This window comes from Populus alba, chromosome 6 (assembly GCF_005239225.2).
Source record: "Populus alba chromosome 6, ASM523922v2, whole genome shotgun sequence".
Lineage (NCBI taxonomy): Eukaryota > Viridiplantae > Streptophyta > Magnoliopsida > Malpighiales > Salicaceae > Populus > Populus alba.
The window spans coordinates 21,828,307-21,854,385 of record NC_133289.1 but is presented as its reverse complement, the minus strand read 5'-3'; the positions used below and the strand labels follow the sequence as shown (position 1 = coordinate 21,854,385).

Below are 26,079 nucleotides of genomic sequence, written 5' to 3'. Positions count from 1 at the left end.
AGAATTCGTTTCTGAAGAGAGAAAATGTAGAATCATAAAGAATACACACGGGGTTGCTTGCTTCAACATGCTACTAGCTCTGAGCAGGTAACCGAATAATCATCTGGTGATGAAAAAGCCAGAAGAAAAGAAAATGAGATCGATATATAGGGGCTGAAGGCCCATTCAAGTTTATTTTTTTTTGGATTTGAGGAAACCCATTTCTTGAAAAGCGTATTTTGTGGGTCTAGATAAGTGAGTAAAATCCCGGCTGTTCCCAGGCTCTTACAAGAGGTGCACGCCTGACTGATTCAAGTTTATTGTTCATCACAAACAAGTGATCTGGTGCATAAGTCAGAATTGGAAACAGATCTGAAGTTAAAAAGGCTACGTTCTCATGTTTGTGGCAGCCATAACAGAGAGTTTGCAAGTCCCGTGCAGGTGGAAGAGCAAATAGAGACATCCTCAGCCACTATTTAAACAAAGCAAGAAACACAGACCTGTTACAAAGCCTAGAAAAATACAATGGAAGCCTTTACCACTCTGCAGGGGGCAATCAAGCAGTTCAACCCTCATCCAATAAATGAATTAATTTGGTTTTTGAGATTGGAACCTTAAAATAAGATGGATTTATTTTCTTTATTTAAGAAAGGGATTTGTTTTTCATTTAGTTCATGATGGCTTAGATTATTTTATACATAATTTGTTTTTTTAAAAATTTGTCTAATATATTTTAATTTGTATTGATATTAATTAAATGTAGTTGCTATGCTAAAATTGGTATATTAATTGATCTCGATGGTATTTTTACAGTGGACGTATATGTGTGTGGTTGTTTACATTATCCATGTTACAAAAAAATTAGTATTTATATTAGAAAAAAAACTAAAAAATAAATAGTTTAGTGGCAATGAAAAGATAAATGGGCAATTTAATAAGCTATATATAGGATACACCGAATAAATTATATTGAAATAATGAAATAAATTAAATTCATGTAATTAGTGTGTTTTTTTTTTGTTTTGTGAGCGTTTTTTTTAATTAATTATTATTAAATACTACTATTAATAATAATACATAAATGAAAGTATATTTTAAGATATGTAGTCGATAAAACTTAATTAATAAAGTTAAAGTTTAATTAAAAATAGCTAATTACCCTTCTATATAAACAATGAAGCTCGTCTCTATTTTGTTTCCAATTCAGCCTCATTTTTTCCTCTTTTTTTTAATTTCATGTTTTTTCTTTTCTCAATCTCAATCTTATCCTCTTAACTTTTATTAACAATCATTTGGGTTTTCTCAATCGTTGCAAAACGAATCGCCCTTTGAGTTCATCAGACATCTACAAGGATCCAAGAAAGGTGACAAAGTAGAAGGCGCCGACCAACTCAAGAAATTCCTCCATCATTTTGGATACCTAAACCACGGAGGTTTGAATAATGATGAAGTAGATGATGATTATTTTGATGAAACCATAGAAAGAGCCCTCAAAACCTACCAAATCAATTTCAACTTGAAGCTCACCGGGGTGTTGGATGCAGAAACAGTGTCGCTGATGATGAAGCCGTGATGCCGGGTGCCGGATATTGTTGATGGCAAGACTCGAATGAAGTCTGCAGGTAGCTACAACATTGATTACGCATTCTTTCCAGGATCACCTAAGTGGCTAAAAACTACGAAAGTACTTAACTGGGGATATCGACCTGGTACCAGAAGAGATGTGCTTAATCCTCTTGGAAAAATTGTTTTAAACGACGGGGTGATCATTTACCTTTTACTTTTAATTTTGTTGATCGGAATCTTAGAATTGCAGACATCACGATTGGCTTCCTTAAAAATGGCCAAGGAGATATGGATAAAGGTAAATAAGCTTTTGCAGCTCCGTCAACAGATGGGAGAGCGTTTTTCAAAGCCGATCTAAACTGGTCGTTTGGGGCAGCCCCAGGGGCCATTGATTTTCGGACGGTTGGATTGCATGAACTAGGGCATGCTTTGGGGATTGATCATTCCTCAGTTAAGGGCGTTGTCATGTGGCCATATACTGGCATGGGTTCTGCAGGACGATGATGTTCATGGAGTTGAAGCTTTGTATGGTGTTAAGTGATCGATGAGGAGCACTGAGAGCCCAATCTTTTCTGCCACCAATCCATGGCTGGAAATTAGCAGAAAAGAGAAAAACAATTATAACCCAACAAAATAAATGAAATGTAATAAAAGATTATCATTCTATTTTTTACATAAATGAATTACATTTTTAATTAATAAAGTTAAAGCAACTAAAAATAGCTAATTTTTGCTATATCATATGAGCCAATAAATTTACTCATTTTGTAAATAGAAACAAAACATGAATGGTACACCGTACACGTATGTAATTTTAATCTAGTGATTGTGAGTTAATTTTGAATCCAATAATTATAATTTTCTCAATTATATATGATGTAACAAAGAAGGCTGCCTTCCAATATTATATTATCTAAAACTTAATTATTAAACATTAAGATCGATAAACCGCTAAGAGATATGAATGGTAAACCATTTGATTACATAAAAATGGGTAAATATTTATTGCATGGTCCCTCAAGTCTTAAGAATAGGTTAGATCAACCATATACCACTCTAATTTAGGCACAATCACCATTAAACTTTCAATTTGTAGTCGCTTCTAGTCCTTGTGTTCAACTCATGGTTCCAAAGCGAGTTGCCAAATATACACATTCATTAAATGAAGGGACCATGTGTGATGGTAGATTCAAAGTGTGGGGATTGACATGTGGAAAATTAGAGCAGAGGGGCTATTTCACCAATTCTTTAAACTTGAGGGACCACACAATGAATTTACCCAATAAAACACCTCTTAATTAGATTTTCATAATAACTCTAAATAATAAAAAAAATCATTGTTGAATTATTTAATAAAATAATGTATAAAATACTAATCATTTCGAAAGTACATTATTTATTGTCATCCGGGCTAAAACATCCATCGCCAATTCGCCACAAATTGTAAAATTAATCGTCAAATTAAATAATAGAATGATATTCTTCAATAGCTATAATATTAAATTCATACAATAAATGATAATTTCAATATCATATAAATTAATAAAACTCTCCTTCTCGGATTCGGGCTTTATAATAAATGATGATTCTTTACATGATATGATTATATAAACATACAAATTCTTAATTAAAAGTCGATACAAGTAATTTTTATTAAAATATATTTGTAAATTATCTCATTTTTAGCACAACTTATTCGTTAAAAATAACCGGTACCTAATCACTTCAGGACCTAGATTATAGATTAAGTTGGGTTAACTTGTGGATGAACTATTCAATTTAAACTTTGATTTGTTTAGAAAAAATCTTAAAATTATATCATTTTAATTTAAAAAAAAGAGAAGGTTTTTCGACCAATCCAGCCAAGTTCCAGGTTAGGGTTGCCAGCCTCTTGAACCAGGTTTTATAGCACTGATCTTAATATAAAAACAATAACAAATTAAAATCTTGACCGTTGAAGTTGAGCTGATTTACACAGATTTTAAATCCCAAAACAACATTGTTTTAGTAAAACAAAAAACGAAAGTTTTTTTCTTTGACCTGACCAGGAACACGCTCTGGATCCAGATCAACGAGTAACCAGGTTTCTGGCTGACCTGGGTCGGGTCTTATAATACTGATTTTAACACGGAAACAGTGGCGCAATGGTATCTTGACTGTTAAAACCAAATTAAGCATCTTGCAAGCAATGAGAAAAGGCTCCAAGCAAAAAGTGGCTGTCTGGATCTAACGTAATCCAGTCCACGAATTCATGTAAAAAGGTTTCAAATTCATATGTAAATCCATTCCAATGGTAAGAAGTGGCTGTCTGGATTTCAAAATTGAATTCTGATCTTAGTGTTTCAGATAACCACTTTTCCAGCGAATAACTTCTTGCTTCTCCCAATTCATACCAGGTTTATATGCAAGTTTTTTTTTTTCTTTTGGCGGTGAACCAAAATCTCTGGTATAATCCTTTCCATGGTACGAGTTTTCAAAGGTCAATGGGAGCATGGCAGTGTGTGACGTTCAGGAGACTTGCAATCAGATTGACTCATGCTTCAATGAGGGGATTAATAAAATGGACTTGTTATAAAAAGCATCAGTCATCTAAATCTGAGAGATTTTTTCTTTTGAAGATAACGAACTACAATACAAGAACTGAGTGTATCCTCATGTAACTTGTTCAAATTGTTTTTAGAGCTGCTTGATTTTAGTGCAAATAACAATACAGAAGAAAACATACTGATACAATGCTGCCGTCAAGATGAACTAAGCAGCTTGTTGCTTAAGGTACTTGTCAAACCAATCACTTGCTTCTTTTACCATGAATGACGTCATTCGATGTCCAATTCCAGGTTCAGCAACCAGCTGCATGTTATGGAAGTAATGTCATAAGGGACACAACAGCACAGAGAACCATATGAAATAAATGCATGCATTATCAGAATGCAGTTTCATTTAATTACTATCCCTATGATGAATGAAGAAGAGTGATAGACTGAAAGGGCCAAACAGGTCCTAGAGGGAAAAGAGGGCCACATGCGGAATATATACTGCATATCTGCAGAGTCAGAGATGGATAGAGAGGAAAGGCAACTACGTAAATTATGACATTCTCCATGGTAATTTTTCGTAAGATATATTCATTTACAAAGTCAAATTTGAACCATGTAGAGAAAAAGAAAGCTCTAGAAACAATTGAAGATGGTAATATATACTGATAATTCGATACTAAAGAGACAATTCAAGTTTGTACCTTAAATTTATCTAGAGAGTGCGCTTCTTCATAAGCCTTAATTGCTCTTGATTTGGGAACTTCCAAACCTGCATGTGGGCATCGAGGATCTTCTGCACCTACAGTTCCCCAAATACAAACAATATGTCGATTAAAATAAACATTCAGATTCAACATAAAACTAATCTCCAGAACAATTCTGTCGATGCATATAATGTATAAAGTTTCATGCATTTAATAAACTCAAGTTGATCTATCAACCAACATGGACAAGAGAATGACTTTAGACTAACATTCTGACAGGTAATTTATGTATCACAAACACCTTTAAATATTCGACAGTAAGTAAAGATGACATGTTATAAATCCAGATCAATCCAGAACACCTAAATACTCAACCATGTCAGCCATGACATACATGCAGCTAACATATTCAATGAGAATTCAGTTCAACTAACTGGATGAATGGAGAACCTGACTTCCAATGATTTAAAATATATCTGATTAGCTATTGTTCATCATGACTCCAAACAAACTTTTAATTGGAGTGTGCCATTTGGTTGTTGAAGTGAAAGAAATAATTATACCATTAACAATCAGCATAGGTCTTGGTGCAACGGCTGGAACTGTATATGGCGAATCAAAGCACGAAGCCAGACCAGGTGCAATCCTATTCCAGACCTGGTCAGGAAAGGGAATTCATAAGGAATAATCTAACTTGGTAATAAAGTAAAAAAGGAGAATCACCATGAGGAGATTGGATGTGATTTGCTTCATGTAAAGAATGCGAAGGTACAATCATATAGGCCACATATTGCTTGCCACAACATGTTAGTTCTAAACAGCACAAGTGAAGATTGATTTGGAGTAAATCAGCAACAGATCAGAACAAAAGAATGAAATCCAGGATATTTTAAGGCTGAAAATCGATTTTAGGTTACTAGCACTGTCATAGATATTACGTTTTTAGTAAAAATAGAGACATGTAGAAAGTAAAAAATGCAACTAACCTTCTCCACCACTTCTTTATCAATTGCACTCTTGCCTAGATCTTTCCGTGCTTCTGCAACCAAAAAACCCATGTGAACCAGAGCAGCAACAGCCACAAGCTACCAGTTACGCAAGATTTATGCCAGAAGAAGCTCACTGCTCAATGCTACAACCAATTTCCATGTGCCAGTCATAACATTCCATTTGTATTGTGATTCCATAGAACATAGTGTCATCACCAATTTTCTTATTAACTAATCATCCACCAACTAAACATTGGAAAAGGGGAAAGATAAAATCTTTAAAGTTCAACAAGTTTCACAAGCAATGCTGTTTCAGAATAAACTTAACAAGACCCAAAACTATAATAAAACATAGGATAACAAGGGAAAATCACAATTAAATCATGCTGCTGGAATATGAATCAGTTACTTTCCATTTATCAATGTGATGTACCTTCAAATAAAGGCTTTATACTGTCAACTCGAGCTTGCCACTTATCATGGTCTATGGCCCAACGAAACCCCTACAATCACATCGCATAGGAATTTCAGCTAGTTATTCAATATTTATTTTCAACCCTTAACCAAGTTACAGAATTTTACTAGACACACCTGCACACCAATTATTGGGACCACCACTGAATATCGGGTGTCAACAGCAGCACCAAACCAAGCATGCATTCCTGCAACGCATGGTAATTACATAAGTTGTTCATAAAACAGCCAGCATGACCTTAAATTAGGAGATTTTACTTGACCAACCTCCCAATGATTCTCCAGTAATTCCTATCCTGGTAGGATCTATATCCTCCCTCTGAGTAAGATAATCAGCCAGTTTTATCAAGTCCCAGACCTGCAATGATCAAAACTTTGAGTGGCCTGTTCACCAAATAAAGTCATCTGAGTGTCGAACCACAATGATCTCATTGATTTCCACAATAGATTTAACAACCTTAGGCCAAATTTCTCTATAGCCTCAAGGAATGGAAAACCAAACTCCATCATTCTGTTAACCATGACTTTGATCATCAACTCTCCTAAAAGCAGATAACTGTTCAGATTTAACTATGTGAATAAAATAAGAATAAGCAGAGGAGTTACCGTGTCAAATATGAATGGCATTGTATCACTTTTTTTCCATGATGATATAAGAGCCTGCATTTGAATAGCATAACAAGTTAAAGATAAATGTTTAATTGAGAAACAGTTCGTCAAAACTTGAAGACAGCTCATCATACAGCCATAAGCTACAAGATTTGGGCAAATGCTTTGACTTGAAATAGGAAAGTGCATATGTCTAAAAGTTTAGAATTTGAGTCTGGTATACCATGGGCCAGCTAATAATGAAAATTTTTTGTGTAAATTGTAATTTTCTTTCCATAGAGATATGGTAAAAATAAAATACTGGGACCAACTAAAACCATTAGAGCAATCTAGTACTCACATCTCTATAGGTAGTCAAATTGCTGGCTCGTTCCCCATGGTAGCGAGAGTCAATCGCAATTGCAACATATCCCCGCGAAGCATATGCCTGAAACAAGCAAAACAAAAATACAACAATCATGGTCTTCTCTATAAGATGAAACCAATAATCACTGAAGGACGGAAAAAAAAATTTGATTAACTACCTCAAGCAATGGTCGCAACCACTCTTTATTCTTATGTGTGCTATGCAGAAATACAATAGCTGGCCTTCTTTCTTCACTCCCTTTCATACTCAGAATCAGCACAGGCAAACGCCCTTGCTCCCCTGCCTTTCAATAATCACCAGCACAATAATAATACACTTCTCCCAAGCTCAAAATCCACACCAAACACATTTCAAAAGCTAAATAAATTACCCAATATACTGCAAGCTTAACATTATAAAACAACATTTCATAGTAGTACAAGCGAAATTCACCTCAGTAGTCAAATAAAGATTCTCCTCTTTGAGTAGACTACTGAAATTTTTGATCTCTACTTTCGGACAAGACTCCATTGCCTATCATCAAATAACCAACAACCCATCAAGAAACTCTAAACTTCTTTCTTTATCGAGAAACGAAATTCACAAAAAAAAGTAAAAAAGAAAATAAAAGAGTAATAGATCCCAATCTAACCTCACTGAATGTTGGCCGTGGAATCTCTTGAAACAAGGGATGCTTCACTGGGTTTGCAGGTTCCACAGTCAACGGAACTGAAAACCAAACATCATTTCAAAATTAAGCAAATTAAAAGCAATCAAACAAATCAAAATTCGGGACCAAACAAACAAGCACTGCTAAGGACAATCTCCTTGAAAACAAAGCATCATTCTTACACGTGGGAGTGGATGAAACTCAAAATAACAGTGAGATGTAATTACAGAGCATCTAAACAACAACTGATCTGGATTCTCTCAGGTTTCAAAGAGAACGAACGCATATCTACAAATGAGACCCAGACCCACAATAGCAGCTACATCTAATGACTGTCTTGTACATTTGTTATTAGCCCACGAGCGTCCATAACATTACTCAATCAACCAGATAAAATAGTATAAAAAACAAACCAAAGAAGAAATGAAAAGAAGAGGGTTTAGATTTCTAACCTTCAGCAGTTCTTCTGCCACGCAAGACTTGAAGGAATTCAAACCTCAGCTTCTCAGCATCAACAACAAGATCACCTTCTTCCTTTTCCATCTTGACCTCACTCTTTGCTTTTCTCCCAATCCGGGCTTGGGTCTGGTACTTATAGGCAGTTTCTTCTTGATGTTTTGGCGGGTATGTTCTTAAACAAGGGGAGTTGAGTCCACACGAGTGGAGCTTTGGGCTTTGCACGTGCGACATGTGGGTCCCGTGTAATAAGAGACGTGATGGTGGAAACAGCGCCATTAATAGGAGCATTGAAAGGATTGGCAGTACCAGTCCTTGTTGAGAAACTGACGTCCATTCTTTAATTTATTGTTTATATGGTCTGTGAGTTGGTAATGGAGGAGGGTCGTGTTTAATTATGGCTAATCTAATCATACTAGTTTAGGTAGATGATCATGTTATAAAATATGGGTGGGTGCAGAAAATGGCTGTCATTTTTAATTTAATTATGTCATGCTTTGACTATGTGAGTATCTGATATCGCGGTAATTAATATTTTTTAAAAATATTATTTTTTAATTTTGATATTAGTATTTAAAATTAAAATAATTAAAAAATACTAAAAGATATAAATTTTGCTTTTTCTAAGTAAAATGCATTAAAAAATAGAAATTATTGTATCTCCAAACATTACTTAAATCCATTCACGCAAGCATAAATTATCTATAAAAAATAAAAATAATTAAGTCCATGTTTATGCGTGTGTCTAATATTTCGATGCAATGTGTTTTTTAAGATTATTATTTTCTTAAAAATATATTAAAATAATTTTTTATTTTTATATCAACACATGTCAAAATTATTAAAAAAACATTAAAATAATTTTTTTTTTTTGTATTTTTAAAATGAAGAGGGCTATACATCCCAAACAAGTCAGGATATTTGGCGTTATACATTGTCATAAATCAAACTCATTTTTGTTTGGAACAACAATGGGAAGAAAAGGAAGCTTGAAGGAAGCTCCCCAGAAACAATAAAAGGGATGTGAGGAAGTTGCCAGGAAGTTCAATATTCTTGAGGAATTTGTCTTGTGTTGTGTGTGCCACTGACAGGGAGCCTACTTAGTTCCTTCAGAATCTAGGATCCAGTTATGATGCAGCATTCCACAAGGATTGGCCACAGAGACTTGTGATTTCGGGGTCTATGCAGAAATTAATATTGGTGTAGAAAACTAATAAATATAGAAAATTATTTATTTTAACAGGGTTGCCCTTATTTGTTTTTATGTTTATAACTATTTTTTAAAATATTTTTATTTTAAAAATACATTAAATTAATGTTTTTTTATGGATGTTTCAATAATTTTGATGTTTAAAGATATGATGGCTTCGTGATTTCTCCCATGATGATAGATTTGGTGGCTATGATTTTTTAAGGGTTAAACCAAGAAGGTATTTGATTAATATTTTTTTTTGATTTAGACAAGTGATGATAAGTTACGGTTAAGTATAAATAAATAAAAAAACATGAAACCTGATGCACATAAATTGCACAAAAGCATATTGAGATTGTGCAAAGGTACTTAGTATACAAGTAGTACTCAAAAGAGATAAGAAGTGCAATAAGAGAAAGTGTTCATGGTAAAGCTGAGAGCGAAGATTGTGTTAAGATTATAAATAAAAACTCGCTAATTGATGCAAAAATAAAAATGAAAGCTAATGCAATGGCATCCAATGACACCATCTACAACAAAGATTTTGTTTTTGGATTTCAGGAAACTTATTTTTTAAAAAAATATATTTTATGAATTTATATGAGCGAGTAAAATTCCAGTTATTTCAAAATCTTACAAGAAATGAACGTGTTAATTCGAATTCGAAACCTATTATGTAGATCTCAAATGTTTTACCATCATACCACGTTTTGTAGGGACCATCTACAACAAAAACGAAGACATCAAAGAAAGAATTTCAAGTTAGAGAATGGAGGAGGAGGAACATCTCATCTTTCATGCCAAAAAAAAAAGAGAAGAAGAAAAAAGCTGAATACTTGCAATTTCAAGCACATCAATCGCAGGCCGTGATCCGGGGGAGTCGTGCCGGCTGAACAACAATAAATTATAAAAAATACAGTACATCTTGTTACTCAGTATATTTAATCTACAAAATCCTATTATAATTATTTGTACCTTAAAATATATTTGATCTATACTGTAATTCTTTATTTATGCAAATTAATAAAATTATTTTTTTAATAATTAAAAAAATTAAAAATTTCCCCAAGCTGATAACATTTATCCTTTTCTCAACACACATTTACTGCTAAATATTTTAAATAATTAATTAATTCGAAACTAACTCTGCAACGACTAAAACCAGAACACAAAATCAAAACTCAGCCGCGCTGCATTGCCGATATCCTACGCACCGAGGGCGGTAGCCGTTGCGCCACCGCCACTTTCTGCGACGCTTCCCGCGCTTGATATGGCGGTTGAGGCATCTTCGGCTTTGGCAGGGTTTGTGTCCGCAAATTTACCTTCACCTGCTGTGTCTGCGGTGGCACGTTCGCCGCAGCAGTTCTACAAATCGGTAACATGTCTGGTGGATCTTTTTTTTTTTTTTTGAATTATTGATCAATTAACTGAGATTCCTAGACAGAGAGAAGTGGTTTAACATCTATTTTATCGAATCTCGATTAAATCAAGTTCTATCAATTTCAATAGTGGGGGGGGGGGGGGACTCTCTTCTAACTGGAAACACCAGATGAGGACAAAGCTATTTTTCAAGTGTATGTTCATTCTTTTTAATTATTAAGGTAGTTTTTCTCAGCATTTATCTATCATAAAAATATGTTATAAGTTCTTGGAATACGCACCCACACCAACCAACCCTTTTCCACCTCCCATATATTTAATCATGACACTTGGATCCTCCTCCTCCTCCTCCTAACCCGGTTGTTCACTCCATCTCCTCCTCTTCCATCGCCACCACCTCCCCTAAAATACTAAGCCAACATCCAATAATAGAACTTTACAATATTCTCAACTGATAATTAGATTTTTGCAGTGGATGCGGCCATCAGCACTCCCTCAATCCTCAATTCTAGGTTGGGTCATGGCTGTTTCCCATTCTTTCCAGAAACAAATCTTCTGCTAATCTATATTTCTTTTCCTAGCACATCCCATTAATTGGTTCATGTCAAGATTCCCCAGGCCTTGCCCAGCTGGGATAATCAAAATATGGCTGCACATGTTTAATGATGTACTGTAATAAATTTGTCTATAGTTTCTAAAATGAAAGAAACCATATACAAGGGAAGAGAAGAAAAGGGAAATGAATTAAAATCAAATTAAATCCTAACAAGGGAGAAATTTTGAAAGAAAACTCATGCGTACGTAAAGGAAGAAGCACTTGACAATTTTCTCTATCTACAAGCGTGTGTATATGATCTATTGTTAATTAGAGAATAACATGAGGAAGCTTCGTATTGATGCTGTGCTTGGAGTCGAATATTCTTGCAGTCCACATCAAAATTATGTATAAAATCACCATTAATTCATATAAGCAGAGCCTTGAAATTTACATCATAAGAACTTATTTTCCTCCTTATATATATTCTATTGATTTTCCGATCAACTGATGAAACACAGAAACAACAATTACCAAAATAATTATTTTATGAGGTATCAAAGTCCATTAAAGAAAAAGAATATAATAAATTCCCATCATCCACAAGCCATAAAAGAAAAAACATGTACATGCCTTGCATGGCCCAAGTACAATCATGAGTGGCAACGATTCGTGAAATGAGATTCTGAACTAGCAGCAACACTTTTAAAATACAGATGAGATATCAGTATGGATCTGAGAACAGAATGATGCTGTGTGAGCTGCTTACTAATGATTAAGATTGAGAAGGGTCCGTTATATGTTCAAGAATCTACTTATTAACCATTAGATTCCTCAGTACTGTTATGGCAATATGTGTTAGCAAGGACGAGCCGTAAGGACGATGCTGGTTCTTCTTTATGGGGAAGAAGTTCTCAACTATGCGTGTTTTCATAGATTCAAATCAAGAAATCAACTATTTCTTTTATGAAAATATTTTAAATTTGATTTCATATATAAAGGCGAAGTTGGGATCCTCAAACAATATATGGGTAGTTTATTAAATTTGAAAATTGAGTTTCGATTTCAAAAGACTTATACCTTAACTACAGTGAATGCCCCATTTCAAATATTAATTACTCCGTATAAATGTTTTTTTACCATCCTTTTAATTGAGTTTTCATAATTAAAAAAAAAAAGGAATAGCATGGGAAAATATATAATGAAAAGATAGTTCTTTATATAATATAAATATTTTTCTATCAAATGAGATAAGTTCCAACCCTATCACCCTAATCGATCTTTTTAAATAAAAATCAATAGCATAAAATAGTATAAATGAATATTTGTCATTTTTTCTGGAAACACCTTATGTTTATTCATAAAATAAAATAAAAGAAATATTGTGTAATTAAGGAATTAGTTATCTAGCAATGCCAAAGGAGTTAAATTCAACCTAGATATTGAATCTCAAGAATGACTATATATGCATCTGTAGCCACAATTATTGAAATGTTGCAGATTCACAGACACAGATCAGTGTCTTGATTTTTTGCGGTGAACAGGGTGGATATGTCCCTTAGAAAAAGTGCTGGAACAGTAGAAATCACAGATCAAATGTTTTTGCATGCAGCCTCTAAACTTTTCTTTTACAATGCAATACTCACTGCCGATCTGTGCACACTGCTTACTGATCGTGAATCTGGTGGGGTTATGTGTTCAGTGATGCTCAGTCGCGGATACATATACATATACATACATACATACATACATACATATATATATATATATATATTTATTTGAAAATATATTGAAATATTTTTAACCTTAATTTATTTTTTTTTTTAAGTGAAACACATCTAAAAATAACATATTTGTTTTTACTTTTATCAACCCTGAGAGGATGCTAACTTCCTTTTTTCTTACTTAATTTTTTTAGAGTCAACGTAGTTTTTTTTTTTTTTGGTTTTTGAGGATGATTAACGTAGTTTCTGTTTTAATCAAAGATTAATCAACAAATTTTCTTGAAAAGGTTAGAGCTAGGGTGTATAGGGTTTAGAAAGTGATTACCATGAATTATCACTGCATATTAAAGCAGCCCGAGGGTTCCTACCAGTTGTCCCCATCATATCATACCTCCGACCAGACAAGATATACATGTAATTGATTAAGATTACCACTTGTTTAAGGTTAATTAGTTGTGGTAGTTACTTTCGTTTCTTATCCACTTATTTTTTTTTTGTTGCAGAGAGAGAGAGAGAGAGAGAGAGAGAGATAAGCTTCTTATGGTTTTGAATTAATTACAAGCTCACAGTATTATTATTATTATTATTTTATATAATTATGAGCTTACAGTATTTATTAAGTGGGAAGAAATATATGTAAGAGGGGCCCATCAAAAAACAAAGAGAAGAGATGATGGGATTTCGTATGTATACTATTGACGTTACGCGTACAATAAAGCTACCAATACTCCTCCACGGTTGTCTGGATTTACGTCTATAATTGTAAGAAGGTGTCAGTTTTGGCTATTACGAAAACAACTAGTGATTATTACTGTAATTTTCTTTTCATTTATTGATTTTTCTTTAAGTATATTTAATAATAACAACTACTCAAATCATATATAAGGTTACTTAATTAATAATTAAGGAAGAGCTATATACAAACTTTCCTTCAATTATTTTCAGCTAGAGAGCCAAGCATGAAGAACCTGTTAAGAGACGGCATCCCAATCAGTACTACTATAGTTTTAATGGCAGTTAAAATTATTGATCAGAAATTACAGGCACCATCGTTCAGGTATGCAATACACTAATACTGCCCTTGCGTGTACCAGAGGAGTATGTAGTTCCATATATATATATGTGTGTTTGTTTTAAAGGTGAAGATTGAGTTTTGAATGTTAAATTCATTAATTTTTTTTTTTAAAATTAACTTTTATGGTTAAATTTTGTGTATAATTGGGTTATACTTAACCTTAACCACAAAAGCTAAAACAAACACCCTTAATACAAGCTGATCATTTTTTTTTTTACTGTTAAGCTTTTATTTTTATTTATGATTATGGTATTGTTTAGCTTCTTTTTTTTTTTTTTTTTTTCTTATAACATTAAGTGTTTTTTCAAAAGAAAACTTTATTTATTTTGTTGAGATACGATGTAGCACGGTCTGTATTTTATCTCAACTATAAATTTAAAAGTGTTTCATTAATTAACATATATTTAGTTTTGTATTTTTCTCGTTGAAAATACTCTCTTAAAATATTATTTAAAAAATATTTATAATATGTAACATTTTTAAAATCTACCTTTTCAATCCCTAATCATGAAAGCTTTATGCTTTACTTGATTTTTATGTTTTTAGTGGGTTAAGTTTATCTTGTTCATGTCTAGTTTGTAAATTTTCTAGTTTATCTTTTATTATTTTTCTTCTGTTTTAGTTATATTCTTAATGATTAAATCAATTTTTTTAAATAAATCTCTAGTATTTTATAAATAAAAAATACGGAACACACACTAAGTTATTCATCATCGTTAATGAGACTTTTCCTCTCTTATATGTTTTTAATATATATGTTATTATATAGAATATCGTGTCTTTCATACTTCAAATATCTCTATTTACCTCAACTAGTCCATTCATAAAAAAAAAAAATTATTAATTACCGCAAATGCAAAAACAAGGTAAAGGAACAACAATGCTAGTTCACGGGCATTGTTAGACGACCACATAAGGGAAATATCAAGGTGTAAAATCCAATGAATTTGTCTAATAAATATAATTTTGGGGATTTGCTTCGTTGGGCTCATCATATTAAATAAACTGAACTCGGACTTAGCTTAAAACCTAATTTTCCGAGTGAATGTCATCATAGAACTAAAATAATAGTTAATTGTGAGCGATTTACAGCTATAATGACACTTACATTTATTTTCTTTTACTTTTATGAGGCTGGTCTGATAATTTAAGAGGTTTGTTTCCTTCATTCTTCATCATTTTTATTTTAATTTTAGGTTCAAATTTTAGAATCTACACTTAGAAAAATTCATTAAATTCTTTGAATAAACTCGGATAAAATTAATGAAAAGTAAGTCTTTAAAATTGTTTTTTTTTTTAAAAATGAATCTCAATTGATATTTAAACTGATAAAAACAATCATTACCATTGAATCAACAAACAATATTCTGTTCTTTTATTTTATTTTGTTAATGAAGAAGAAGAAGAAGAAAGAAAGAAAAGTTAATAAAGGTAATCTAGAATTCATGGTTAGGAGTCTATTCTGGACCCATGCTCTATGGGTATCGTTTCCAACTTTATATCTTGTGGCTAAAGCTATCCAGCATCCCCTCCTCCAACACTTACACAAAGTTGATTCATGGACCAATACACATCTCTGTATATAATTTTAAACTTATTAATTACAAATCTATAATATATATGTACTAGGTTTTGAGTAATTAATACTTAATCTCCTTGAATGGATCGTACTTGGATGAAATCTTAATTATTAGTCACATTTGAATTAATTTATTTCCTTTCAAGTTTGTCCATTATTGTTACAAGGGTTAGTGTGCTCTTAGGACACTTGGTAAGAGTTGTTTAATGTTTAAAATTATTTTTCATTTTTCTTTTTAGTTGTAAAATTTGTCATTTGTGCTCAACATCATTACCATGCTAAATAATATATATTTAATGTTTGTAATCAATACTTGCATTTTTCAATTCATATGAAAATATACAATCTCAAGTTGACGAGTTTTTTTTCTCTAGTTTAATTTTTGAAAGTGATTATTTACTCATGAGTCGTATTAAAAAACGAGTCCATGATATATAAAAAAAACCATTTATTTTCATTCTTTTTTTAATCACAATCTAATAATAAATTAAGTGCAAGAAACGTATTTAGATAATTATACTTAATGGGGGTGACTTAAAGTGCTTGTGAGCTTTTGCCATTGTTTAATTAACTAGGTCATCCATATCTATGAAATTAAATTTAATTGATCATAGTGGAAAAGAAGAGGTATGAACAATATTACTTGAGGAAATTAAGGAGGAGACAAATACCTTATGTCATGGAAGCACTAGCCATCATAACTTTTTTTTTTTTTTTTTTAATTGGAAGTATCTGTAGGGTCCTATATATATTCATGATGACAGATGATATGTAGAGGGCCCTTTTCATTAGAAGGGTGAGGTCTCCCTATCACCCAAAAGACCCTCTAGTTTCTTAAGATTTGTGTCAAATTTCAACAAATTCAACACGCTTCTCAATGGGTGCACTGACCTGGATGCAGTTCTGCAGTACGACTCATGGGAAATATAGACAAGCTATATATATATATATATATATATATATATATATATATATATAGTATACTTTCCCTCTCCCTCTCTACAATTGTTCTATTGTATGAAAGAATATTAGCCGCAAGGAATTGGATAGCCATGACATGTCTTTTGCTTAGGTGCTGAAAATTACATAGCCTTTTCTTGTGACCTTGAAGGTGCCACTTCCCAGGCGATGCGAAGCTTGTGGCCATTTTTCCTAGAAGGTGACGATCAGGAAGGGAAAAAGGCAAGCTGTTCCGGTGTCTGAAAATTATTAATTGTAGCTAGCAATACATGCACTGCTGTCATGACACGAAGCTAGTAAAGCAGTTAATACATGCATGTATTGATAATTACATGTACTGCTCGAAGTTAGTGACTGTTACCTACGATATGCATGTTCTTTCTCGACAAATTAATCATATATACAGTCGATCATCACAATGATATTATTAATTAATTTATCAAGAACACGATAGCTAATTATTACTGTTAATTAGGGATTGATTTTGTTAGTTTTTCAGCTTATCATCACTCTTTGATCGTGCAAGTTTAATTCGCAGCTACCATGCTTGGTGAGATTTTTAATATATGAATTCTTCCATTCATAAAGACATAAAATTACTGCGTGCCATGGTTTCTTATGGATGTTGAAATCATAAACTAGGAGACAAGCTTTAAAAGGCTATCATTAATTCAAACTAATCATATGGTGTGTGTGTTTGTGTATCAGATTGAGGCAAAACTAGGGGAGGAATATATGAACAATAATGAATGGTGAAATTTATCTCATTAAAAATTTTATTTTTTGATAGTTCATGAGTAAGGGTCTTTAAATTTGGGCATTCCAACATAAATAATCTACATTTAAATGCTATTTTCCCATTAGATTATTGCATCATTATCTTTGGGAATTATCGAATTTCGATTTTAAACAGTTTTTTAATCACCGATCAACACTTTCTGAATTTATTTTAATATAGATATTGATCTAGCTGGATGTTTAAATTGTGTGACAAGGTGATTTAATGCTCAGAATTAATATTTTATTTTTTACTATAAATTTTTCTTTTAGTCAATTTATAATTTTTTTTAACGGCATTGACTAAATCTTATTAATATTTTCTTTTGATTACTGTAAAAAAAACACGTAATGTTATATAGTGTAAATCTAATCTCTGTGTTGTGATCTATCGCATCATTTTATAAAATAATTAAAAATCAAGGTTTTTAATTCCTTCCATCTAATTCGTTCTTACTTATTTAACTATACACACAAGGATATATCAGATCATGAATATCCATGTTTGCATTACGTTTCCCTTATGAAGAAAATGCAGATGAGAGTGTCATTTAACATGATAGACAAACATAGAATGTCGAATATTGACGTTAGAGCAAGAAGATAGATAAGCACAAAAGACATAATGACGTAAAATACACACATGCTTATACAAAATACATAGATTCATACACATATAGCATGCCTTATGTTGTAGCTATACGTACGTACATTCCTCTCTACACCTCTTTAAAAAGTGTACAAATCAATAAAAAGAAAAAAAATGGATCTTGATGTGACTTGTTGGAAAATATTTCATCTTCAAGGAAAAAAAAAATAAAATTCACAACCCTTTCCCCATTCCTTTTGATCACTTTTTAGGTACAATTAAACCCATCAAAGTCAACAAAAAAATGATATCAATGTGCTGGCTGTTGCGTTCATCTCCGTAATGACAAGAAGTGTTTGGTGCTAGAGATTTGATAATCGATCGTTCATAACAATAGAGGCAATAGTATAGTACAATATTTGGTAAATGATGGGTCGATCCACCCCATTAAAACGTCATAGCATTATAACAAAGGTAGGTAACTCATAAACAGAGACGGTTGGGCTAATATGGGAGCAAAAATGAGTGCCATACCACCCACCCTCGATCACTAGGCCAATGTTTAGGGTTAGATATTTATTATTGTACTAGAACACAAATGTCCTTTAGGGTTCCATGCCCTTGAAAAAAAGAAAAGAAAAAAAGCTTAGGGTTTTCATGGTTTAAACCTAACTCCACTCTCTAACGAGGGCAGTCCCGTACACACTCCAATCAAAAACTATTTATATGCGAAAGGCATCTTTGATTCTGCCATGACAAGACAAGCACTATTGTATTTAATCCCATCTTTAGCAGAGCGTGGGGATAACGTGTGGGGAAATAGTAAACTTTTACTATTGCCATCTAGGGTTTTCTTTTTTCTTTTGCCCTTGTACAAGCCTCACAAGAGAGCTAATGGATGGTGATAAGAACCGCACATTCTTGACACGTGGGTGTTTTCTATTGGTTAAGCCTCACTTTCCACGGCTTCTCTCTCAACCTTTACTCTCTTTCTCTCTCTATACATATATGCCAGGGAATGTATCATGTGCATGGTTATAGCATGACATGGTCATGGGCATGCTTTTTTAATTCAAAATAAAACCTGGTTCCCAAGACAAAAGTTAAAAACTCACTCTCACTCTCTCTCTTTATCTCTTCTTCTCTCTCTAGCTGAAGAATCGAAAACCTCTCTAAAAAGCTAGGTTTTTAGAAAGTTCGCGCTCTAATTCTACACAGTCACCTCTGAATCTCAGCTTGTGATTTATATCTTCTTCTTGATGAACAAATGCTCTCTATGATGATACCTTTCTTCGAACTGGCCGTGAAGAATTGAAGTCAAGTTCGTTCAAGATCGTAGCTTTTGATTTTCTAGTGAGAAAAGGTGTGACTTTTACTCGAATTACTCTTTTTTATATTTCTGGGTGTTTTTTATTGTTGATGTTTCGTTGATTCGTGTGGGTTCTAGCTGTGGTTTAGCTTGTTTGTTAGTGTTATTTAGGTCATTTCACTGCTTGAAGCACGTTAAGTTTGTTCATTTCCATGCGTTTTATCATTTCGGCTCTTTCTGGGGTGTGAATTGATTGATTTTTGTGATATTTCATGGGTTTTTTTTTGTGTGTTTGGCTAGTGAATTTGTGTTGACTGTTTACTTATGGTCAATTTGTGTGGAAATGAAACCCTAAAGTTTTCATTTTATAATTGAGGTACATGATTGTAATAGTTAACTTGGAGCTCTTAGAGGATGTTTTGAATTGGGTTTATAGTTTTTTCTTGTTTTAATTGAGAGATTAATGACTTCTATTCTTGAGTTAGCACTGCTAGTTTTATGTAACCCTAATCTATGATTTGTCTTACTGGGGTTATTTCTTGAATTAGTTTGTAATTAAAATGAAGGGATTTCATTACATGTTTGATTATATTCTATGTGAAGCACTGATATGGTAAGTGAAGATTTATGTTTGCTGTGATGAAATCTAGGGTTTCTCTAAGTTTTTCTTTGTGATGTCATGTACTTGTATTTGCAAGTGGTTGTTATTTTATGTGCTTAATCACTTTAAATTATAGAATTTTGATGTGTTACTTGATTTAGAACGAAAGCTTGAAGGAATCTTTGTTTTTAGTTTACTTTTGCTAATAATTATGAACAAACCCTAAGGTGTATGTTTGGACCATCTCTTAAGATCTTCTGATCTACTTTGGAACTGTAATGGCTTGTTTTGGTTTGCCTGTCATCCATGTTGTTTTAAACTGAATAATTTTGTAAGTTTAGCATATGGTTTTTTTTTTATAACAATCGAGTGTCTTAATCATTAGCATATGATAATATACATTATGACTTAAGATTTGTATTGTGTATGCATAGGAAATTTGTCGTTTGGCAATTGTGCTATCAGCTTCCTTGTACCATGGAAAGGACTATGTTACTGGAGAAGAATCATCCTGGTAGCCATTCAAAACTTGTCTCCAAGGTGGAATCATCCATTAGGATTGATTCCATAACAATTGACCTGGACAATGTTGATGAGAAAGTTGAAGCAGAAAAATGCTCACATTTTTCTATGCGGTAAGCCTTGATCCCAATCATTTGGTAGGGTTAAAATTTAGTTTCTCATGTTACATGTTTTGGTTAAACACTAGCATTTTTCAGCATGTGGTCCATGGGAATGCTTGTCTGATTTTTGAGTTGTTAACACCATGCATATTTAGCTTCTTTGTGAGTTTTTTTTTTTTTTTAATGTTTTCTTTTTGTTTTTCATAGTATATACTGTCTCGGGATTTAACCTTTATATTTGTTGTTTGTTCATCATTGAATATACTACTGATGAGAACTAAACAATAGCCTTTAGTACTATTGATGAGATGTAAATGAGGAATTTGTTGGATACCTTTTAGTTGGCCATAATATTTAGCTAGCACCAATGGTATTCAAAACAAATCTGGAACAATCCATAGGGAACTGTCAACAAACTTGGAAGAGAAATTGTTACTTGCTAGTCTCAAGTATTGATTTCTGAAAGCATGCAATTGAAAAATGGAGGAAATATATAGCGCAGCATAAGATATTAGGAATTTTTCTGCACACAGTAATTTTCCATGTGCATATCTCTTGTTGCTGCAAATTCTGAGCTACTGAAAATGATCAAAAAATTTCTTATATTCTGAATGCAGTGGATATGTATCTGAAATTCGTAAACGAGACTGGAAGATCTGTTGGCCGTTTGCGTCAGATGGTGACAGTAATAACTATGAGGAGCAAGGATGCCTTCTTCCTCCTTTACACGTTCCAAAATTCCGATTTTGGCGTTGTCAGAACTGTGTGTGGGAAGTTGATGCCAAAGGCACTGCGAACTGTTACGGAAGTACTGCTCTAAAATCATGCAGTACTGGATTCAAATCCACTAAAGTTTGTTCCCATGCACCAATCCTTGGTGATGATGCAATGCTACCATCTGATGTTCAGGGAGCTGCAAATCAAGAAATTCCCGAGGGAAGACAGGCTGATGCTTTTGCCAGTTTGACCAATGCCAGTAAATCTCATCATTCTCTGTCCATTGATAATGAAAGGAAGACTAAAGATGAAAATGTTTCCAACATAGGTATTTACATATATGCTGAAATCCAAGCTTTGTTGCAGTATCATATAAATTTACTGTATGAAATCAGAATATTTTTTTTCCTGTTTTGCTTTTTTCTCAAGGGAAAAGTGTGGGTTCAGAAGATAATTTGAAGCAGGAAAATCATAGACTGGCATGTGTAGCAACTGAAGTTGTTTCAAGCCCAATTCAGAAGACAGATCTTACAGATAAAATAGGTAAAGTGCTATGTACTTTGACATACAATAGAAGCAAGAAAACAGCTTAACTTCCCAGTACCCAAATCAAAACATTGCATTGCTTGTACCTTCTCTCTAATAATAGTGCTTCTGATTTCTGCAACAGCAGCTTTCAAGTCAAAATGTATCAACCTATGTGAGCCAGGCTGTGGTCATCATGAAGTTGTTGCTGCTGAGTTTGCTAGAAACCTTAATTGCATGGTAAATAATGCTACTGAAATTTGTGAAGCAGGAAAAGAAACTTCCATAGATGATCAGTACAAAGAGATAATAACTCGTGGGGCATCTGGAGAAGCAGGTAACATTGATGATGGGGCACTCACTGCTGACAAGGATCCTGTGAGCCGCCCTTCCCTGGAATTAGACGAGTATGATGATCCTTCATCTGAAAGCACTGATATCATGGTTGGTAATAATTCTCAGGATGATCACCATGAAAATTCAAGTGGTTTGCATCGTAGGAAAACTCGAAAGGTGCGCTTGTTGACTGAATTGTTGTGTGAAAATGGGGATGGAGACACTGATAACCACAGTCAATATTCTCTGCCCCATGCCTTTCCTGATGCATCTGCTGGAGTTGACAAGGTTCCTGTTCTCCAAGGGGAGGTGGCTATCCAAGGCAAAGCTAGAAGGGGCTTGGGTCAGAATAGGAAAAGAAAGTTGCCTCAGGATGAAGATTCAAGATCTCCAGAGATGAGATCTACCAGTAAAGTGTGTAAAGAAGTTAGGAACTCAAAGAGAGATGGGGAAACAGCTGAACTCAGTGGGGGTTCTGAATCAGAAGAAGATGCATTCGGAAGAATGGGTTTACAAACTGGCATGAAGAGTCAGTGGGCCAAAAACAAAGTTGACAGAAGTCTTGTTGTAAGCAAGAAGAAAAACAAAAAGGCACTGAGTTTTGATGAATGTTTGTTCGCAGAGCTGTCACCAGAAAAGGCGCCAATTGAAATTGGTGAGAAAATTTCACCAGAAAAGGCCACTGCTGTTGATGATGTTTTGACCAAATCAGCACCCAATGCATTTACAGGCAGAGAGATGGACTTTTTCCCATTGCATTCTTCACAAATGGAGAAAAATGTTAATGATTACAAGAAGAAAGGAAAGATGCCTCTTTTTGAGGATTATAAGGTTTCCCCAACTCCTTGGAATCATGGCATTCTCAGAGAAGGTCCAGTGATCAGGAAAGATGTGGGGACAATACATACTGGACTTGTACCTGTTCCATTTCATTCAGCAGAGGACACATATCTCGAAAAGGGGCTGGATCTTTCTCTTAACAGCTACAAGACAGCACAAAGCTATGATGGGAAACATATTCCACTGGTAGAAAATAGGCAAAGTTCTTTATTTACTTGGCAAGAGGGAAGTTCCAAAAATCAGGCAATGAGGAAAGCTGCAGAAATTGAGCATGTGGGAAATTTCAATTTCACTTCTAAAATTGCCCAAGATGCACCTTTTGAGAAAGGAATGCATAGCAATCCCAGTACCAAGAGACCATCTTTTAAAATTCCCTTCCTCAGTGAGAAGCAGAAATACAACTTTCAGGTTGAAATTGGGGGTTGTTCTCTCATGCAGAAAAAGGTATGGCCTCTCTGTTCACGCTGGTATTGTTGGAATATCACAGCATAGAAGGAGAGGTTTTTAGATAACTGATCGATTTGGGAACATTGCTTAATGCAATGGGAAAATTCATGCAATTACTAGGTTGCAGGGATGAGGCTGGAGAGCTGCCACATTGTACTAATGGTTGAAGGATAGGGACTGGTTCAAAATTCTGCCAGGAACCAAAGTCCCTTCCAAAACCTGACTTCTAAGGGATCATGGCTGGCTAATCATATTTTGCAGTTAATTGATTTGAAATTGAAACTTTCCAACCTTTAAAATAAACACTCATACTTTCCAATCTTTTATTACCTGAATGTTTTGTCATAGCATTCTCATTTCTGGTTTTTTAAAATGACTTATGTGATTATGGGTGTTTCATATTTATGGGAACCGGGTAGTTTAGCTTATATAGTGGCCATATTTTTTGTACATGTTTGGATAGGCTGCAGGCTCACATGCTTCATAGTATGGCTTGTCTGGAGACTCAATTATGTTTCTTTTTGTTCCAGGACTTTTGTAATACAAAAAGCAACAAAAGAGAAAAACCATTGGAATGCAGGAACATTCAGCATTTCCAAGGAAAGATATCAACCAAAGAGCTGATAAGGTGTCTGAACAGGGATCGTTAGATGACATTCCAATGGAAATTGTTGAACTCATGGCAAAGAATCAGTATGAGAGGTGTCTTCCTGATGGTGAATATGAGAAACGCCAGTTAGAAACAACTAGTAGCTCAAGGAGGAGTCAGATGATGAATTTCAGTCAAGTATATGGGCTTGGAGGGTTAAGCTTATTTCATCAGGAAACTACTCAAAAACAGAACCCTCCAGTCAGAAGAAATGGCATAATAAAGATTGGTGAAATAGAAGAATCAACCAAACAGAAGGCAGTTGATTTCTTTTCTCAAGCTGATCGGAACTCATTCAATACGAGGCGACTGGAAAAAACTGGTTCCCCTGTGGGGTTTGGACCATTTCTTCAACATCAAGAGAAGCCATCCAGCAGAGTTCAACATTCTGCTTGCATTTCTAACGTCCAAAACATTTCTCAAAATTGCAAACAGATAGGGGATGTGGTGGGGAATAGATCTTGTTATGCCAATTTCCACACCCCAGGACCATGTAACACATGCCAGAGCATTCCACAGCAAAGTAAGGAAGCAAATCACCTTTGGTCATCAATGATGTCGAATCACATGCCTTTTGTTTATAGCATTCCTCCAAAGTGCGTAACTCAATCTACCAATGTAAATGTGTTTCCTCATTCTTCTGGAAGTATCCTCAAGGAAAATATGAATGGGGATCGTGAGCTGAAGTTTTTGAATAAGAATGCTGCCAACCTGGGAAAGCAAAACAGGAATTTTGGTTCAGAAACTCTCATCAGGGCAGGTTCAGAACGCCCCTTTGCTGGAAAACATAATGGGATTGAGCTTAATCAGAAGCCAATAGGGTCATTAGATCTGTATTCTAATGAAACCATACCAGCTATGCACTTGCTCAGCCTCATGGATGCAGGAGTACAGTCCAGTGCACCCATCAATATGGATGTAAACTCAAAGTTCCTCAAGAGACCTTCCATTACACACAATCCTGAACCTAAGGAGTTTTCTAGGCTGGACACCAGGGCATTTAAAGCTGTTAATACTGTGAAGCACTCACCTCCTAATCATCATGGTAAAAATCAACTTGCAGAGAATTTCCGTGATCATATTCCTGTCATTCAAACAACAGCTGGTGCATCTTCTTCGTCAATTCTACATGATAAAGGTATTAGGAAGGCCACTGATTTTCCCATTCCAGTTATTCAAGATAAAGAGAAGAGAAAAGGCTATGATTCACGCACACGGAATAAAGTAAATAGATCACAAAAATCAGCATATGGTGGTTTTGGCACCAACTGTGGATCGATTCCCGCTCATAACATGCAGACAATGTTTTTTGGTGCTTCAGATTCTTCAATGTTTCCATTGCCATTCCGTGCATTGGAAAAGCCAAACAAACACAAGTTGGAGTCCCCTGCTAACAATAGAACTGTTCACGCCCATAAAAGCAGTTCTGAGACTGAAGTTTGCAGCGTGAACAGAAACCCTGCTGATTTTACCGTACCGGAAGCTGGAAATATGTATATGATTGCAGGTGAAGACCTAAAATTTGAAAAGGAAGTTCCTTTTGTAAACGGATCTCGCTCACTTAAATTGGATGGGCCCAAACGACAGAGGAAGCTTCCTGCTGTGAAAGGCCGTGGACGACCTCCAATGTCACGATTGTCCTAAATTCCAATGCCGGTAGCTTTTTGAAACCTATATCAATTTCTGTTTGATTAATTTTCACTTCTTAACTGAAAGGACACGTAGATAGCTTCTTTCAGAAGTCGTTGCATGGCTTTTTTCCTGAGTTTCATGTTTCATTTCAGCAGGTGAAGTCTTGCTTTCTCTTGCTAGCTTCTACAAAATCAGAATAAGTCAAAAGCTTTATGAGGATCAGATAGCAACTACTGAAATTGATATTGATTTTGGAACC

General features: G+C 34.2%; 3 protein-coding genes across 4 annotated transcripts; 2 read left to right on the top strand and 1 right to left on the bottom strand.

The window, feature by feature from the left end:
- Window positions 1-4,128: 4,128 nt before the first annotated feature.
- Window positions 4,129-8,658, bottom strand: LOC118053488 (uncharacterized). Its single transcript, XM_035064770.2, has 13 exons — window positions 8,327-8,658; window positions 7,857-7,933; window positions 7,658-7,738; window positions 7,383-7,508; window positions 7,199-7,285; window positions 6,856-6,909; window positions 6,517-6,607; window positions 6,367-6,437; window positions 6,209-6,278; window positions 5,773-5,825; window positions 5,350-5,443; window positions 4,784-4,881; window positions 4,129-4,395 (listed from the first exon to the last, which is right to left on the bottom strand). Exons 1-13 carry the CDS (start codon window positions 8,619-8,621, stop codon window positions 4,297-4,299), a joined length of 1,296 nt encoding a protein of 431 aa, XP_034920661.1. The 5' UTR covers window positions 8,622-8,658; the 3' UTR covers window positions 4,129-4,296.
- A 10,571-nt stretch (window positions 8,659-19,229) lies between these two features.
- Window positions 19,230-24,331, top strand: LOC118053453 (uncharacterized). 2 transcript variants are annotated; one of them, XM_035064704.2, is made up of 6 exons: window positions 19,230-19,504; window positions 20,486-20,686; window positions 21,292-21,719; window positions 21,821-21,934; window positions 22,062-23,536; window positions 24,070-24,331. In XM_035064704.2, the coding sequence occupies exons 2-6, from the start codon at window positions 20,529-20,531 to the stop codon at window positions 24,187-24,189; spliced, it is 2,295 nt and encodes a 764-aa protein (XP_034920595.1). In that variant the 5' UTR covers window positions 19,230-19,504; window positions 20,486-20,528; the 3' UTR covers window positions 24,190-24,331. The 2 variants fall into 2 exon arrangements, with proteins under 2 accessions (XP_034920595.1, XP_034920596.1); XM_035064705.2 differs by having other exon boundaries at window positions 19,231-19,504; window positions 22,065-23,536.
- On the top strand, window positions 24,201-25,832 carry LOC118053507 (protein EMBRYONIC FLOWER 1-like). Its single transcript, XM_035064792.1, has one exon. The coding sequence runs from the start codon at window positions 24,201-24,203 to the stop codon at window positions 25,830-25,832; it is 1,632 nt and encodes a 543-aa protein (XP_034920683.1).
- The last annotated feature ends 247 nt before the right edge of the window (window positions 25,833-26,079 follow it).

What these genes read in the sequence shown, in the direction of transcription:
- LOC118053488 (XM_035064770.2), bottom strand. Translation starts at nt 8,621, where the DNA reads ATGCTCCTATTAATGGCGCTGTTTCCACCATCACGTCTCTTATTACAC. An exon ending in CACGGCCAACATTCAGTGAG is followed by an intron (nt 7,739 to 7,856) that starts GTTAGATTGGGA and finishes ATTTGATGATAG; the next exon opens with GCAATGGAGTCTTGTCCGAA. An exon ending in ATAAAGAAGTGGTGGAGAAG is followed by an intron (nt 5,444 to 5,772) that starts GTTAGTTGCATT and finishes TTTCCTGACCAG; the next exon opens with GTCTGGAATAGGATTGCACC.
- LOC118053453 (XM_035064704.2), top strand. Translation starts at nt 20,529, where the DNA reads ATGGAAAGGACTATGTTACTGGAGAAGAATCATCCTGGTAGCCATTCA. An exon ending in TGCTCACATTTTTCTATGCG is followed by an intron (nt 20,687 to 21,291) that starts GTAAGCCTTGAT and finishes TTCTGAATGCAG; the next exon opens with TGGATATGTATCTGAAATTC. An exon ending in GTTCTCTCATGCAGAAAAAG is followed by an intron (nt 23,537 to 24,069) that starts GTATGGCCTCTC and finishes TTTTTGTTCCAG; the next exon opens with GACTTTTGTAATACAAAAAG.
- LOC118053507 (XM_035064792.1), top strand. Translation starts at nt 24,201, where the DNA reads ATGGAAATTGTTGAACTCATGGCAAAGAATCAGTATGAGAGGTGTCTT.